Source organism: Rhinopithecus bieti, unplaced genomic scaffold, assembly GCF_001698545.2.
Source record: "Rhinopithecus bieti isolate Rb0 unplaced genomic scaffold, ASM169854v2 scaffold_18504, whole genome shotgun sequence".
Lineage (NCBI taxonomy): Eukaryota > Metazoa > Chordata > Mammalia > Primates > Cercopithecidae > Rhinopithecus > Rhinopithecus bieti.
The window spans coordinates 1,040,586-1,057,408 of NW_016809260.1; the positions used below are offsets into that span (position 1 = coordinate 1,040,586).

Sequence of the window (16,823 nt, forward strand, 5' to 3'; positions counted from 1 at the left end):
ATAAATGATGAATTGATGGGTGCTGACGAGTTGATGGGTGCAGCACACCAACATGGCATAAGTATACATATGTAACAAACCTGCACGTTATGCACATGTACCCTAGAACTTAAAGTATAATAATAAAAAAAAAAAAATTATCTACCAATAAAAAAAAAAAAAAACATTTATAGTTAACTGTTGTGCATCCAAAGTGAATGTGAACTTTCTAGACTTTCCTCCTATAAGGGATGGGAAAGAAGGCATTTCCCAGATCAATGGCCACATACCAACTATCTGAGAGCCTTATTAATCTGCCCTAACAAAGATGCTACATCTGCCACAGCAGCTATAACTGGCCAATTTGCAGTAGTCCGCTGTCATCCTCTAGGATCCATCTGTAGGGAGTAGACTGCTCAATTACGTGGAACATGATGGAGACCACCATTCCTGAATCCTTTTAGGTCTTTAAGCATGGCATTAATCTCTTCACTTGTCCCCAAGTTACAATTCTTACTATCCTGGCTAAGAGTGGTGTAGGGGCAGTTTCAAAGATTCCACTTAGTATTCCTTTCTACTGTATCTCTTATCCCACAGACTAGGGAACCACTGCAAGGTTTTACCAAACACATACCAGTTAGATATATTCGAGGATAAGGAAAATATCATAACCAGGAGGTAGACCTGTAGACTCAATATAAACTAGACCTGGGCCAGGACTAAATGTATTACCTAACCCTCATATGTTCCCAGTGTAATGGGGGAAGGGGCGATGACGATGCTTGGTCCCTGGGAATCAATGGCAACTTGGAAACTGTGCCCAGTAATTCCTAAAACATTGGGTTTTCCATTACCCAGTGCACAGTTACCCAAGTAAGTCCCTTTAGGGGAAGTCCTGGGAAAATAATTAGCTTGCGCATTTGGATGGTAGTGCAGGGTCCTTCCTCCTGGAGATTTAGCATTTCTGCTAATCAATGAGTTCTGGATCTGAGAACCGGCTCAGAACCAGACACTAGAAAAGAGTTCATGACTTTTTATTGCAGCAGCTGCTCTCAGCCTCCTGATGATCCATTCTTGATTTCTTTTGGTTGTACAGAGCAGGCAATGTCTTTACTGGCTGCCCATCTATCTTACATCTACTGAAGCCATGTTCCATTAAACATCTCTATAGCAAACTACAGACCATTAAAGCTATTTGTATAAAAAAGATTTTACATTTTCTCAATATACATTTTAGAAAGACTGTCGCCTCCCACTCCAGATCTCATCTTGCACAATATGCATAAGACAGACTGCTCCTGGTTTGTGAAATAATTTTCAGAATAATTTACTGAGTTTCTGAATATTAAAAACATAAGTATAAAATAAATCGACATTAACAGCTGCTTAATAGTGATAAAATATACTTTTATTTACTTTGTTGAGTCAGAGAGTTGTAAAAAAAATTATTGCTAAAGTAGGTATCAGGCAAAAACAGAAAGGTGCTTTAGAAGTCCAGTTACCTTGGAGTTTATTTAAACTAAGAGAAAAAAGTCATAATGTTTTCATGCAATACATACTTGGTTCTTTAAATAACAATTGTGTGACAAATAGCAGAAGGAATTAAGGAATGCTGCACTTGTGATCCATACAAAACACCAACATTTTAGGTTGTACATAATTAAAGAAATATCTGAAATACGTTTTAAAACACTGTAGTAGCTAATACATAGAGGCATGCCGTGGGTGGGCACAGGAATGCAGTTTAGAAAAGAAAAAAAAAAATCACATAGGAACTACTCAATTTCTTTAAAATCACTGAGCAAGAAAAGCAACATTGAACTTTCATACTGATTTTACACAACTTCTATACAGTACCTTGACTTAAATCCAAGAGCAAAAGTTAAGACTCTCCTCCTCTATTTTTGGTAAACAACTGCATGGTAAACTTAGATGACTCTTCCCCCTGGATTTTACCTGGGAGTGGCCTTTTTACATTTTTATTTAAAAGAGGGCAGGTTTGGCACTTTTATACTGATGTCACCAATGTTAATATTTCTTGGGATCTCAGGAAGATTCATATTCTTTACAGCTGATACAGCACGGGCTGGAGCTCCCGCTAAGCCAGCCTGTATACAGAAGCAAATAAAAGAAAAAGAAAATGTACAACTCAGGTGTAGCTCATCATAAAACACTTACAATGGAAGACAATGATAAAAGATTTTCATATAACAAGCTTAGGGACCAGATGGTAGTTTGAATTGGTATGGAATGGTTACTTTGAAATACTAATCTATAAAGAGAAAACAGTGACACATTAAAAAATACAGTGAACACATGCAATGGTAACAATGTAAAGATTTAAATACAAATTAATGTGCACTACCACACAATATTCACACAATAAGACCTAAATCTTCACTTGTATCTTGATTTAACTGACATATAGCATGAAGCATGATTTACATTAGTTTCCTTATTAAATATCTCTTGCAACAATCATGATATACTTTCTTTTGCTTTTAAAATGGCATTTATTATCAATATATGCTGTGAAATAAAATTGTAAGTAATAGATAGTGCTTGTTTAATTTCTTTTCTTAGGGATAAACCCTTAAAACATTTTAAAACAATAAAATTAGTTTTTTAAATTGTGGGGGCTCTTTTAAACTTCTAAGAAAGTTCTAGAACATTCAAAAAATAGGCTTTTAAGTAAAGCCTCAATCCAAAGAATATAGTTCTGCTTAAAGATGAAACTACAAGAAGAGGATCATTACAACCCTTTGATGCATTAGTAAAATATGATTAAAATATTTTGTCATATGGCATAGATTGAGCAACATATATTCAGCTTACAGTTCACAAATTTAGAGAAAGAAGAGCATAAAAGCAAGAGGTAGTAAATATAGATAAATGAATTCTAAAACTTCCAGTAAGTACCATTAGTGCATGATACTTGGCTTTCCTATTAGTAGGAACATTTATAATTTGTGAAATAATTTTAAAAGAAAATATGCTTACAAATAAAAGAAAATGTATAAATATCATTTTCTCACCTACATTAACAGCCTTCATATTTAAGGTTTAATTTATATACCAATTACATTTCATTAATTTTTATTCAGGCTATATAATAAAGCAAAGTCAACAAAGACATCTGAGTTCAGTGGCATCATTTTGTACAAAATAGACAACAAAACGAATCTTCCACTTTGATTAGATTATATATAAGGCAATGTCCATCAAATTAGAAACACTAGCTTTAAGGTCCCTTTTCATAATTTTAGTTTTCTTTTCTTATGTAATCCTACCTTTGTTAATTAAAATAAAAATAATAATAAAGCTGTTACCTGAGAAAAATCTTGACTGATACAAAATAGGCCAGTGTAAACTATTTGCTAAATAAAGGATACAAACATTGTTAAGCAATGAAATAAAAGCCATGGATTATCAATTCAGAATTGGAAATCATAGAAAAATTAGTAGAATAGTATTAATAAGTATATTCTACACAGGCAATAAGGGCCATACAAATGAATAGCTCCATACCCGACTCAATACTGAATAGGCTGGAGAATGTTTATGATTTAATGGATGTTAGTTATTTTTGATGTACAACTAAAAATGTGATTGACCTCTATACTTATACCTACCTGAAGCAATGAAGTTTTGTTATCCCCTTCCTTCCTGCTCCCCAAAGATGTTGGAGATACAACTAAATAATAATTAAGGCAGCATGTATCATATTCGAAAGGGTCTTTAATTTGATTCCATTCCAAGTTAAAGGTCTAGCTACCAAAATTGAGAGTGGGTTGGGATCAAAGAAGAATCTAATTCAAAGAGGTTTACCATCTTTTGGCTTTGTTTTACCAGGAAGTATGTTGACTACTAAGGAAGAAAAATTTACAAAATTGCAGACGTCCTGGAGGTAGTATCATTTTTTAGACAGGAGGATTTTGTAATTTTTCTAGTTAAAAGACCAATTTGCCACTGTTTTCACTTTGGAATTTCCATAAAGAAGACAAATGATGAATTGACTATAGAAAAATATTGACAAAATATTTGAGCATAAATATTTAAAAAGGCATTAATTATTAAGGGATTTTACTATTGCAAGAGAAATTCTGTGTATCTGTGTATTTTACTGGACACTATGGTTTACACTTATAAATAGTAAACATAATTTTTTCAGTATTAAATGTACATGAAGCTCTCTTTTCCATAATACCCTGTACCATGAACAGCTAAAGCAAAAAAAAAAAAATTAAAAAAATTAAAAAACGCATCCTGTTAAATTTCATTAGACTGACTTGTATCTTTGTGACCAAAGATGGTGTCGACTGTTGGCTGCTAACGAGAATACATAAAGTCAATACAGCAATTGATTTAAATAGCATACTTGTGCTTAATATGTAAAATCAAAAGAAGTTTCTAAGTACAACAAACTACAATTCTTCTAAACATAAGCAGCAAGCCATAGACATGCAAAAGATGGGAACTATTCAGAACATGCAAATGAATTAGGAGAATCAAATTATTTCTCAAGCATGTTCAATACTTTTGTGTAGTATGCCATGAATTTAAATGGTAGGAAATTTTAAAATTGTAATATGTACTTTAAGTTTTAATTAAACTAACATTTTAAAAAGAAATCATTACTATGCAAAATATAAAATGTGAAGAAAATATGATAATGACAATCGATCAATAAGTAGATGTTTAAACCAGCTAGCAATGTTTCTATATGAAAATTTAGGGCAAAAAAAGACTTTATGTCACTCAGTCAACACCAGAATGGCTATAAAACAAATTTCATTTTCAGACATTCATGAAAGTGATGCCTGAAAACATTTTTATTAAAACATAAAGTAATTTTCCATTAGGGGATCAGTTTGCTGACACAGAGGTATGAAGTAATTTTCATCTTGGTTAAGATATTTTTTTCTAGTAAGATACATTCAAAGCAACAAAGTAACTTTTACTAACACTTAACTTTTCAATGCTAAAACTTACAGAAATTAAGTTTACCTGACTTGTTAGCAGTACAGTAGTCCCCGCTTACCCGCAATTTCACTTTCCATGGTTTCATTTACCCATGGTTAACTGTGGTCTGAAAATAGGTGTGTACAGTACAATATTGTGATAGAGAGAGGACTTACTCACATAACTTTTTTTTTTTTTTTTTTTTTGAGACAGGGTCTGACTCTGTCACCCAGGGTGGAGTGAGTGATGCAAATCATGGCTCACTGCAGCCTTGAACTCCTGGGCTCAAGTGATCTTCCCACCTGTCTCCTGAATAGTTAGAACTGTAAGTGTGTCCCACCATGCCTAGCTAATGTAAAAAATATACATATCTTTTTGTAGAGACAGGGTCTCACTGTGTTGCCCAGACTGGCTCAAACTCCTGGCCTCAAGTAAATCTCCTGCCTTGGCCCCTTAAAGTGTTGGTATTACAGGCGTGAGCCAGTGCACCTGGCCTCACATGACTTTTATTACATTATACTCTTATAACTGTTCTCTTTTATTATTAGTTGTTAATCTCTTACTGTGCCTATTTTAAAAATTAAATTTTATCGTATGTATGTATGTATAGGAAAAAACATAGCATGTATAAGGTTCAGTAGTATCTACAGTTTCAGGCATCCATTGGGTGTTTTGGAATGTATCCAACACAGATAAGAGGGGATTACTGTAAATACACTTTTAAACGTAAAAGTAAGATATTTCTGACAGCACAACATAGTTCTTAAAGATTTAAGATTATATAGTTGACACACAGCAGAAATAAAAAGAATGAAATTCTACTAGAGAAATAACTTGCTTCCATCTATGTTATACTTGAGCACCACCATGGCAGGTAAAACTGCAGCGACTACACCAATAAAAACAAATATACGAATCCAAAGCAGTTAAGAATATGAACTGGATGAAAGAATGAAGTACAGTATATAAAAGAATGATCATGTTTTCTCTCCCATGAGATTAAATAAATTAACAGAATTAAGAGAAAGAAAACAAAATGAAGTCTGCAAATATACCAAAATGAGGCCAAACAGATAGAAGACTTATACAGACATACTCTTGGAAATTTCAAGCACTTGAATCACAAAGATAGTAATGGATGGATATGATTTGTTTTGATTTTGTTTTAAATTGCCAGACCCAAAATCAACAAAATATGTGCAAGCAAAACTGAAAAGCAGCATTACTAAAATATATTTCAAAGACCCTGAAAGCTCCCTTTTCTTCATGCAATAAACAATCAACTTTCTTGAAGGGAAAAGGAAAGTAATAATCTTGTTATTTATTTCATAAAATATCATCCTACCATCTTAAAATGTCTTTTTTTTTTTCAAGTTTGAAATACAGCATAATAAGATGGTAGTTGGAACAATTTGTGCATATTAAAGCCTTTACCCACCCCTCCTGCTGGAAGTTGCTCTATGCACATTCATGATTTTGACCTAGCACCAAAGTGAAAGAACACCAACATTAATAAACACAGTATTAAATGGTTTCAGACTCCAAATCATTAACAAAATAATGGCAGATTTTGAAAGCATGTTTTTGAGCAAAAAAGACAATGTCAACAGTTTAAAAAATTTTTCAACATGAGGTAGAATAACTTTTAATCTGGGGATATATAATAGGCTTGTTCTTTGCTTTAATGGCAGTGCTTTAATATTGCAATTATAAACATTTAGATATGCTCATGACAATTCTCTAGTGAGTAATAACTATGGTGTTTTACAGTTTTAACAAAATTAGAATGTTCAAAAATTTAAAAAACCTTCCAAATTATTAGTCATTTTGTACGGATTATCTTCAATTATAGTTTTAACATCAAACATAGGATTTGCCTGCATGAAAAAAAGAGAGCAGACTAATGATTTTCATGGATTTATTATTACTAGTTTTGACCATTACATGTGACCTCAAGGGTTCTCACCATAATTTTTTACAAGTACAAGACAAATGTGTATGTCAAGGTAGAGAGGCAGAACCAACTCATGAGCTGACCGTCCAACATTGGTATTAAAATACCGAGCCACTTTTCTTAGTCTCTACTCTTTGAAAACAGAAACTTGATTTTTTTTTTTTTTTTTTAAAGGCCCATTAACAGTTCTAGTAATGAAAGTTAATGGACCCAGGTGATTAGTGGTTCTTTGCTGGAAAATAGCACTTTAACATAAATTATATACTGTAACACAGAAACTGGCAATAATTTTGCCCAATGGTGAAAATAAGACTACTATGTATTCTCTATATGAGGGACAAAATAACATGGATAGAGGGACCAAAAATGGTACCCCAGTTTTGTGATATAGCCCACAATCTCAAAATAAGATACTATAAAGCCACCTGTATGTTGCTACTTCTCAAACACATCCAGAGAGTAAGTAAAAATTTAGTGGCTAAAAGGCAATGCTTTGTGATATCACCACAATCATCAATTCTTGGTGTTTTTCTAATTAGTAAGGTGCATAATCTAACTTCATAAGTTTACGTATTTTTTTCTCCATAGGACTCAATAAATTACTTTCATTTTGAAATTTTCAATCAGAGACCTTATAAACATTTCTTTTTCTTACATAGTTTTACACAAAAGAGTTGCTCATCACCACATACATGGAACTTTTAAAAAAGTAATTCACACAGTTAATTTATGATGTGAAAAAATATACAGGAAATATCAGAAGAAAAATGAGTTTTGTAAAACTAGAGGTCTATTAAAACACTTCCAATATTTGCCAATATGCTTTGCAAAATATTCAGGGTTTTAAATCAATACTAACTAAAACATTAATGTATTTTTACTGATTCTGATTATGACATGTTTGGATGTCAGAAGGTTTGCTACAATGAAAACCCATTGTATTTTGGTCAATATATTTAATTCCATTTTTCGAGCATTCAAGTTTGAAATACAGTCAAGTTTTATAAGGTTTCTGATCTTACTTTCTGTTGGCCACTGTTAATATGCACCTGCAGGTCAAAACTGTAAAAGCAATTCTGTTAAGACTTTGGAACTGAAAACCATTTGAGGGGAAAAAGTACTATTTAACAGTCACTATTCTAAGCCTTCACTGCTTCCCATTTTGTATGCAAAACTCTGAAGGTTCAGCTTTTGGTTTTTAAATTCACAGCTTCCAAAACCCAGCAGGCAATTTTATGTTAGAATCCTAATTTAGAGATGGAAAAAAAACAAATCTGTGAGAGTTAAATTAAGATTGGTTCTGCTATATGATGCTCAAAATAAATTTTACGTTTTTATACACAAAGTAAATTGTCATTTCTGCAAATGCAATTTGTCAGTTAGATGACAATGTTTAAAAAAAATTTAAACTTTCCTTTTACAAGGCAGGCAGACAAAACAGAACAAACATGACATCAATGATATACTAGTAAAATACACTAAGTCCAATAAAGGATGAAGAAACTACAAGGAGAAACTAGAATGGAAAATAGGCTACAGGGACTGTATGGGTTCATTGACACAAAGCATTTTTGAGTCTGGCCTAAATAATTAATTGCCTTTGACATCATTTTGCTTTCCCTTTGTTATAGCACATATTTCTGGAAGTCAGCAATACCTTGTCTACCTGTCCTGTCTGGGAGACTGAAAGATAAAGGTCTGTAAGAGAGAAGAATGGAAAGAGCTAGAAAGATCAGGATGTTCGGAAAAAAAAAAAGAGGACTGACTTTCAAAAAGTAGTGACTAAATTCAGACCCATTTATCCATCTTAAGAATAACATGAAATACACAAAAGCTAACAGATCTCCCCAACCCCACCCCTCTACCTCCACCCCCAGGGAGTCCTTTCATTCTTAGGCAGGTTCCTGAGTGCCTCTTATACTTCCCCCGAATCCCATCAACCTCCCAGCTTAAACCCTCCTCTCCCAATATTCCAATGTTACAGTAAACCATTTTTCTATCAAAACAGAATAGATGGAAATACATTCAGGGTATATCTTTGCTTCTCTCTTTCAGGATCTGGGAGAGCTTTGCTCTACCTGTCTAGGTATTGGGAATTAAACTGATTCATTTTTTTCCATTACCAGAAATGTACTAACTTTAGACCAACATAATAAAAGCTTTGATTTCTGACAAAGGCCCCTAGATAAATGCATGTTATGTTTAAAAAGCTGTGTTTCAATTATACCCAGAATGATTTTTAAAGATAAATGATGTTCCTAAAATATTACTTACATGATGTAAAATATTGATAACCAGTTCTTTTCATCAATCATGACATTCTCGATTTTAAACGAGCCTTTTTTTGTGTTTGCTTTTGGGATGGAGTCTTACTCTGTCACCCAGGCTGGAGTGCAGCAGTGCAATCTCGGCTGACGGCAACCTCCGCCTCCCAGATTCGGCGATTCTTGTGTCTCAGGCTCCAGAGCAACTGGGATTACAGGCAAGTACCACCATGCCCGGATAATTTTTTTTTTTTTTGTATTTTTAGTAGAGACGGGGTTTCACCATGTTTGCCAGGCTGGTCTCAAACTCCTGACCTCAGGTGATCTGCCTGCTTTGGCCTCCCAAAGTGCTGGGATTACAGGTGTGAGCCACTGTGGCCAGTCAAACAAGTCTTTAAGTTTGTGCTTATATAAAAAAGTTTAACTGAAATTTAGTAAGAAGATTAGTAAAAGTTTATACTTTGCTTTCAAGTAATTTTGGATTATTCTGCAGAGTAATATCTCTGGTAAATTTAACCAATTGAAGTAACATGGACATGAAACATAGGAAAGCTTTTGACATTTCAATGTTTCTGGAATAAAGCTAGACATCGTTCAAACATACTTAAAATATATGAAAGCTACTGAAAATTAGTCATCATACTTTTCAGTGCTGTTTTAAAAAGATGATCAGGACTAAATGGCCTCACTTTGATTTGAAATCCGATTTCATAACTAAAATATTACCAGACATTACATGTATAGAAAATATATAATTTTGTGGTTTATCTCCAATCAAACTTAAAACATACGTTCTTGTAAAAGACAAAAAAAGAGAAACTAATTTGGTACCAGATAACAATTATGTATGATGCAAGATGATCAGGGAATGAAAAATAGAAGTAATCACCAGTATTCTAAACTATTTTAAATAGCATTATTTCTGTGAATGGATTTTAAGTTACAGTATTCTTATAACTATTCCCACTGAAATGTAAATTACATTTTACTGCTCTTTATAGATAAGAAAAATTGCCTTATTAATGAAGTTTTATTCAGCAATCAAACAGCAAACACCCATTATGTGATAATTACAGGTCCTTCATGGCTTTCGTCAATATAGCACATTAACCCATTTATGCTGGAGGTTGCAAACTTTTTTTTGTGAAAAATCAGACCTTGGGGATGACCTTGAACAGTAGGATACAAATAACTCCCACAAGCTTAGCATTCCAATAATGGAACACTAGGCATAAATGTGTTAAGTAGCAGAAGAAAAAGAAGGACCACCACCAATGAAAGGGAGTTAAGTACCTGGAAAGGTGAAAATTCCAGACAACTGGTCATATTTTTAATAGACGATTATACAGAATTCACAAATTACTAGATACTCATTCATTATACCAGTTATTAAAGGACTGCATCACTGTTTGTCCCTTGGCATTTAAAATCTATAACCATACAGTTTTGCAAAGCAATGTTTAACAAATGACACATAAATTTTAAGTTCTTTTAAAACTTTAAAAGCAATAGCTCAGGGTTTACAGTAATCTTTTCTTTACTAAATAATATATTGCAAGTCAGTTATACTAAATTAAATTATGAGTCTTTTTCCTTGTCCCAAAACAAAATTTTCTCTATTAACCTAATTTATGTTTTCCACTTTCAAAAGCCAATATTTTAGAAATTGGCTATAGGACAAACAAAATATATAGTTACTTAAGAGAATCTTAGCTCTAAATCACCATTATAAACTTATCCTTTGGGAAACCAACAGGAATGGGAAATTGAGATAAAAATGCAAGACTATTTTAAATTTAAAAGAGAATATTGGAAAATGTTTTTATAAGAAAGCTTCAACTGTTTCTAGATTTCAAATTTATTCTTCATTCTGCATTTTCTTCAATTAAAATGGGCACAGAATTGAGTTAAACTGATCCTTTAAAACGTCAACAAGATAAATTTTTCAGAACTCACCTGTTGTAAATTAATGCCAGTGTATTTTTAATACCTTGATGTTTTCATAGTAATATTTACTTTAAATCAACAGAACATCTGAGCTTAACACTAATAATTATAAATAAAGTCTGTTTTTTCCAANTGTTTCTAGATTTCAAATTTATTCTTCATTCTGCATTTTCTTCAATTAAAATGGGCACAGAATTGAGTTAAACTGATCCTTTAAAACGTCAACAAGATAAATTTTCAGAACTCACCTGTTGTAAATTAATGCCAGTGTATTTTAATACCTTGATGTTTTCATAGTAATATTTACTTTAAATCAACAGAACATCTGAGCTTAACACTAATAATTATAAATAAAGTCTGTTTTTTCCAATCTGAGTTATGACTGAAAATACCAAATGTAAGAGTATCCTCAAACCAGCTGGGTGCTGAATGAGATATCAAAAAATTATTGATTTTTTTTTTTGAGATGAAGTTTCACTCTGTCGCCCAGGAGTGCAGTGACGTGATCTTGGCTCACTGCAACCTCCATTTCCGGGGTTCAAGTGATTCTTGTGCTTCAGCCTCCCGAGTAGCTGGGATTACAGGTGCGCTCTACATGCCCAGCTAATTTTTTTTTTTTTTTTTTTTGTAGAGACAGGGTTTCACCATGTTGGCCAGGCCAGTCTTGAACTCCTGACCTCAAGTGATAAAACTATTGATCTTTCTAAACCTCTGCTAGGGTAATAAACAACCCAAATAATGTGAACCCAGGCGGCTCAGCTACAGCACCTGCTACTGATATTCAGACTAGTGCTTGAGGGAAGAGTCACTAAAATCCTGAAGTGGGGTTTTATACAATGCTAAAGTGCTGGTTGTTCCTCATTTATCCAATCTAAGGTTGAATGTAACAGCAGAAAGTTAGCTAAGTATAACAAACCAATCCTATAGAATGCAATAAAAACCATGGATATATATGTACCAATGTCTAAAATATGTGACTTAACTAACTTGTCAGTGAAATCTTAGGAAAAGGTCTAGAATTAAAAGATTAAGGTATTGAATTTCTTTTTTGAATGTGAACTCAAACATGCTAGGCATTTATTTATAACTTGAAACATTACTTACTTCCTTATAAGAATTCCATTTCCTGTCCTTGCCCTTTCCAGAAGTAGTTTTGTAACACAAAATTTATATATCTTTAAAATATTAGTTCTAAGACTTCCTTAATAATTACTGACTGATGTTTTACAAAGCAGATATTAGATTCCATTATTCAGATAATTCTTTTAAGCAATAAGATTTGGAAATGTGCTTATTACCCAAGGCAGCTAGGACCGTGGCTAAAGAAGAATACACAAAGCTGTTTGGTAGATAATAGTCACAGAACCTTTAGCATACTAATATGTGTATATCCAATTTTTAAAAAACTGAATAAGCATAACTGCTGAACCTAAAGGGTGATACTGAAGGACAAACAGTGAAAGCTACAAATCATGCGTAATCTGTCATCATGCTTAGAACCTTTCTTAACTACAGCATTTTCCATTCTTACCTCAGATTTTTCCAGCTTATTTTGTGCATCAATCTGTGTAACAATCTCATTCATGTTTGTCTCCAATACCATTCCCCCCATCACCATTTCTGCAAGAATATTGTGAACCTAAAGGAAATAAAAGAACATATACCCATAAAGAAAACTAAAAAGAAGTTTCATGATTCACTTTTTGTTTCAAACACCACTTCGTCTATATTAAATGTATGAGCGGTAAAAACAACTTGGAGTAAGGGCTCATAATCCACTTTCATCACTACTGTGAAGTCCTAGGCAGTTATATAATCCCCTTAAGTTAATAGGCTATAAAACATTAAGTTAATGAGCTTAATAGGCTATAAAACAAAAACAATAGTACTAGCTTCATAGGACTGTTGAAAGGAATAAGGTAATCCAACGCAGTACTCAAAACAAAGTAAATGACTAGTAAATATTAACTACCATTCTTATTATTATTATGTCAAATTTAATACTAAAATATGATTTATAAGGGTCTTTTATGCCAGATTCTTAGCCAACAATAATTAGGTTGTTATTTTACACTCATTGTACTTAATGAAGCAACGTAGTACAGTACTCCTAACAGGTTCTAGATTGGAAAAAGGTAGAATTTTTAAAATTGCGGGTACTTTAATAGTGCTTTTACCCCAAATCCTCTACACATGTAATACTCAGATTTCCTCTCATAAATACATCTTATAATGACTAAAAATGGTGTCTTCTGTTGGGGAGTAAAAATATAACTTCATGTCTTTTCATAAGGTATTATTGGATCAAAAAAATCAACAATTCAGAGCTGAATTACATTTCACAGAAGAATCTACTCTGCTATATATATATATATTAAAATAATGTGGTAAGGTTAGAAATGGAGACTCCAAAATTAGATAAGCATGAATACTGACTCTACCACTTATTACCACTCTGCATCCGTTATTAGGTCCCTTTATCCAAAGCTAATCAGTCAGCTATATCTTAGGTATCCTAGAAAACTTGCTGTGCACATACTTGTTATACGTGTGTACATGCATATCTAATTTACACAAATGAGAACATATTATATACGTTAATTTTTGCAGTTCTGCAAGAAAATAAAGAATTGAAAGTTAGAGTCAGGAAAGAATGAGAAATTAAGTTAGGAAAACCATAAAAGAGACTGGTGACAAATGAAACTGTATTGGTAAGAGCAAACGAACAAAAATATAAAAATTTAAAACAGTGAATCAACATTAATTATTAGACATATATTTGTATAATGAGATCTCTCACTGATCTCTGTCAGAGAAGCAAGTTGCAAATATGGAAAATGAGAAAGCCAGAAGAAATTCTATAGTATTGTACTAGATTCTGAGGTATTAAGAAGTGGTCAATGATTTTTAATATACATATCAAGATCTAGAAACAGCTGTGTGTGTATACACACATCTATTTCCCAGTTCAGTTCACTAAGAACCAGGAGTCATGTCACCCCAGCAACAATGAGCAAACACAGTGCCCAAATCGTCATTTCTAAACATCACTCTCCACTGAAAGAAGCCAGGATCCCTTGGAGAAATGGCTGACTTAAGGGCTGGAGCAGAAAATATATAAGATGCTCTGTTCATTGAAAAGGCCAAGAAACAATGAGCAGCTTCATCATTATGAGCACCTCTAGACTGTGGTTACTATATACTATCTCCAGCACAAAGGAATCAGGGCTCCTAGAAAGATGGGCAACTTGAACATAAAAGAAAATAATGTCTGCAATTGACTTAAATCAAATACATTAAAATTTTTATGTCATAGGATACTAAAAAACTTAAATGATCTTTTTTGGTAGATATTAGAAAAGCAACCAGTTATGAAAATTGGTAAATATAAAAAAACAACACTCTAGAATGTATCTGCCTTTCCTATATAAACTGTAAATATAAAAAAAAAAAACACTCTAGAATTTATCTGCCTTTCCTGTATAAACTGTAAATATAAAAAAACAACACTCTAGAATGTATCTGCCTTTCCTATATAAACTGTAAATATAAAAAAAAACACTCTAGAATGTATCTGCCTTTCCTATATAAACTGTAAATATAAAAAAAAAACACTCTAGAATGTATCTGCCTTTCCTATATAAACTGTGCCTTTTATTTAAATCCATTTGTCTTCAATGAATTATTTCATCCAATGTGTACTTTTAGTGTATTGAATATTATTTCTACCTTTAATTATACTTTCTCTTTTCTCCCAATATTTGTTAGTTTGATCTAATTTTATTACACTATTCTCTTCCTTTTAAATATGAGACTCTCTGTGCTTATACTTCCCATTAATAAATATCTCTCCCTCTTAAATGACTTTATTATTATTTATAAAACAAATATCAAGTCTTTCTAGATCACTGAGACCTTGTTTTCCTACTAAAATACTTTAATTATTCCTCATTCTTTTTTCTCTCAATTGGATATGACCCTCCAAGTACTTGTATAACACATGTTAAATGCATCCTTCAAAGTCTCTTATCTTCTTCATATTTTCTGTATTTCAGTCTTATGCTTTGAGATTATTTCCTACACTTGATCTTCTACCTTTAATTCAAGCCTCAATTGTGACCCCCGTCTTTAAAACTTTTCAGTCTGAAAAACTCTTTTCAAGCTCAAGAAGACTTTTCCAAATCTTAAGTACTTTTTAAATCATTTTAAAATTTCAAGTGAGGCCAGGTAGTGGCTCACATCTGCAATCCCAATGCTTTGGGAGGCCAAGGTAGGAGGATCACTTGAGGCCAGGAGTTCAAGACCAGCCTGGGTAACACAGCAAGACCCCAATCATACCAAAATAAATAAATTTTAAAATAGTAAAATCTCAAGTGTTACTCTATCTTCTCCAGTAGTTCTTTTCCATGGAGTGTCATTTCTGATTGTTCAATGTGTCCATCTCTCTTGTTCAGATGGCAGTGCTTTTTTTTCCTATTGGCTTACTGTGCTCAGGGCTGGCCTCCAAGATGTTATGAATGACTAGCTCCTTTATTTGGTGAAAGTAAAAGGAGTTTTTCATTCTGTGCCTGTGGTTAAAGACCAGGCTATCAAAATCCTCAAGAGGGACCAGGTTGGAGGAAAACACTCTGCTCTTAAGTCTTCATTCTCTCAGCCTCAAGGGTAGGAAAGACACTTGGGCCTCCAGTCAGATCTCTACACTAATCACTTGTGGAGGCAAGTGGGGGAATGCAGAGAGGAGAACAGAGTATATTAATAGCTGTCATTATCAAAATCATACATCCTCCAAATCAAGCCCTGCACAGAATCTTTAGCTGTCTCATTTTGCCTTGGATTTAGATGCTTTGTTCCAATACGGGCAACAACACGGGGCCACCCAATTGAACTCATACCATACAGGAAATGGGAGGATAACTCAGCAGCTCCTCCCAGCAACTCCACAATAAACATGTAGTCTAAGTAAGAAACAAACTGAATTATTCCTATTTTAGGGTTTTAGGGGTAATACACAGCATAACTTAGCTGCACGTGATAAAGGGTCTGACTCCGTTTTTGATGTTTCTCTGCTCACAGCCTTCAAGTTCTGCCAGTCCCCATTCCTCTTCTGCTTCATATCTGGGCAAGCTGTTAAGGTCTGGGTGCTCCTTCCTTTACACTAGTGGAAAGTTCAGACTAGCTAAGACCTGGCCCACATGCAGAAATCCTCACCCCATTCCCACCACCAAACCACCAGAAAACCCAAGCCCGGTGTTGTTCTCTGCTTTCTCCAGAAAGCCTCATTATGTGAGTAATAAACCTTTTCCAAACCTCTTAGGGCACTTGTGACATTGTTAGTCTCTACATCCAAACCAATTGTGAGTAGGGGCGGGTCTGTCCCACTGCTTCAGGGTGACCACACTAGCCTATGTGATTGATACAGCTATTAGCATGTAAAGATTTATAAAAAGAAACTGGTAACAACCACAATAAAAGAAAATGTGTGACAGTGGTTTACAGGTTGGACGGCTGGCCACATGGAAACTTATATTTGAGGCTAGGAAGTTACTGATGCATGTTTGTAGTGGCAAAATATTTGGTACAATTATCATCTGTGATACCTTGAAAAGCAGATAAATTTACCCAATGAAAACTTTTTTCTCTCTGACATAGAAACTAACAATGTCCTGGATAGTGGCAGCTCTGTTACCATGGATCCCAAAACGACAGCATGTGGAATG

General features: G+C 33.6%; 1 protein-coding gene across 4 annotated transcripts in view; it reads right to left on the minus strand.

Moving 5' to 3' along the window:
• Nucleotides 1–1,365: 1,365 nt before the first annotated feature.
• The window catches only part of AP3S1 (adaptor related protein complex 3 subunit sigma 1), a 77,311-nt gene continuing 61,853 nt past the window's right edge, over nt 1,366–16,823 (minus strand). For 2 of the 4 annotated variants that reach the window (XM_017888991.1, XM_017888990.1), the window contains 2 exons: nt 12,638–12,745; nt 1,366–2,087 (listed from right to left, as the gene is read on the minus strand). In XM_017888991.1, the coding sequence (XP_017744480.1) occupies nt 1,959–2,087; nt 12,638–12,745 (237 nt within the window). In that variant the 3' untranslated portion in view covers nt 1,366–1,958. Of the gene's footprint in view, nt 2,088–2,548; nt 3,357–6,313; nt 8,594–12,637; nt 12,746–16,823 lie in introns of those variants that run through there. The other 2 variants (XM_017888993.1, XM_017888992.1) reach the window with 2 other exon arrangements.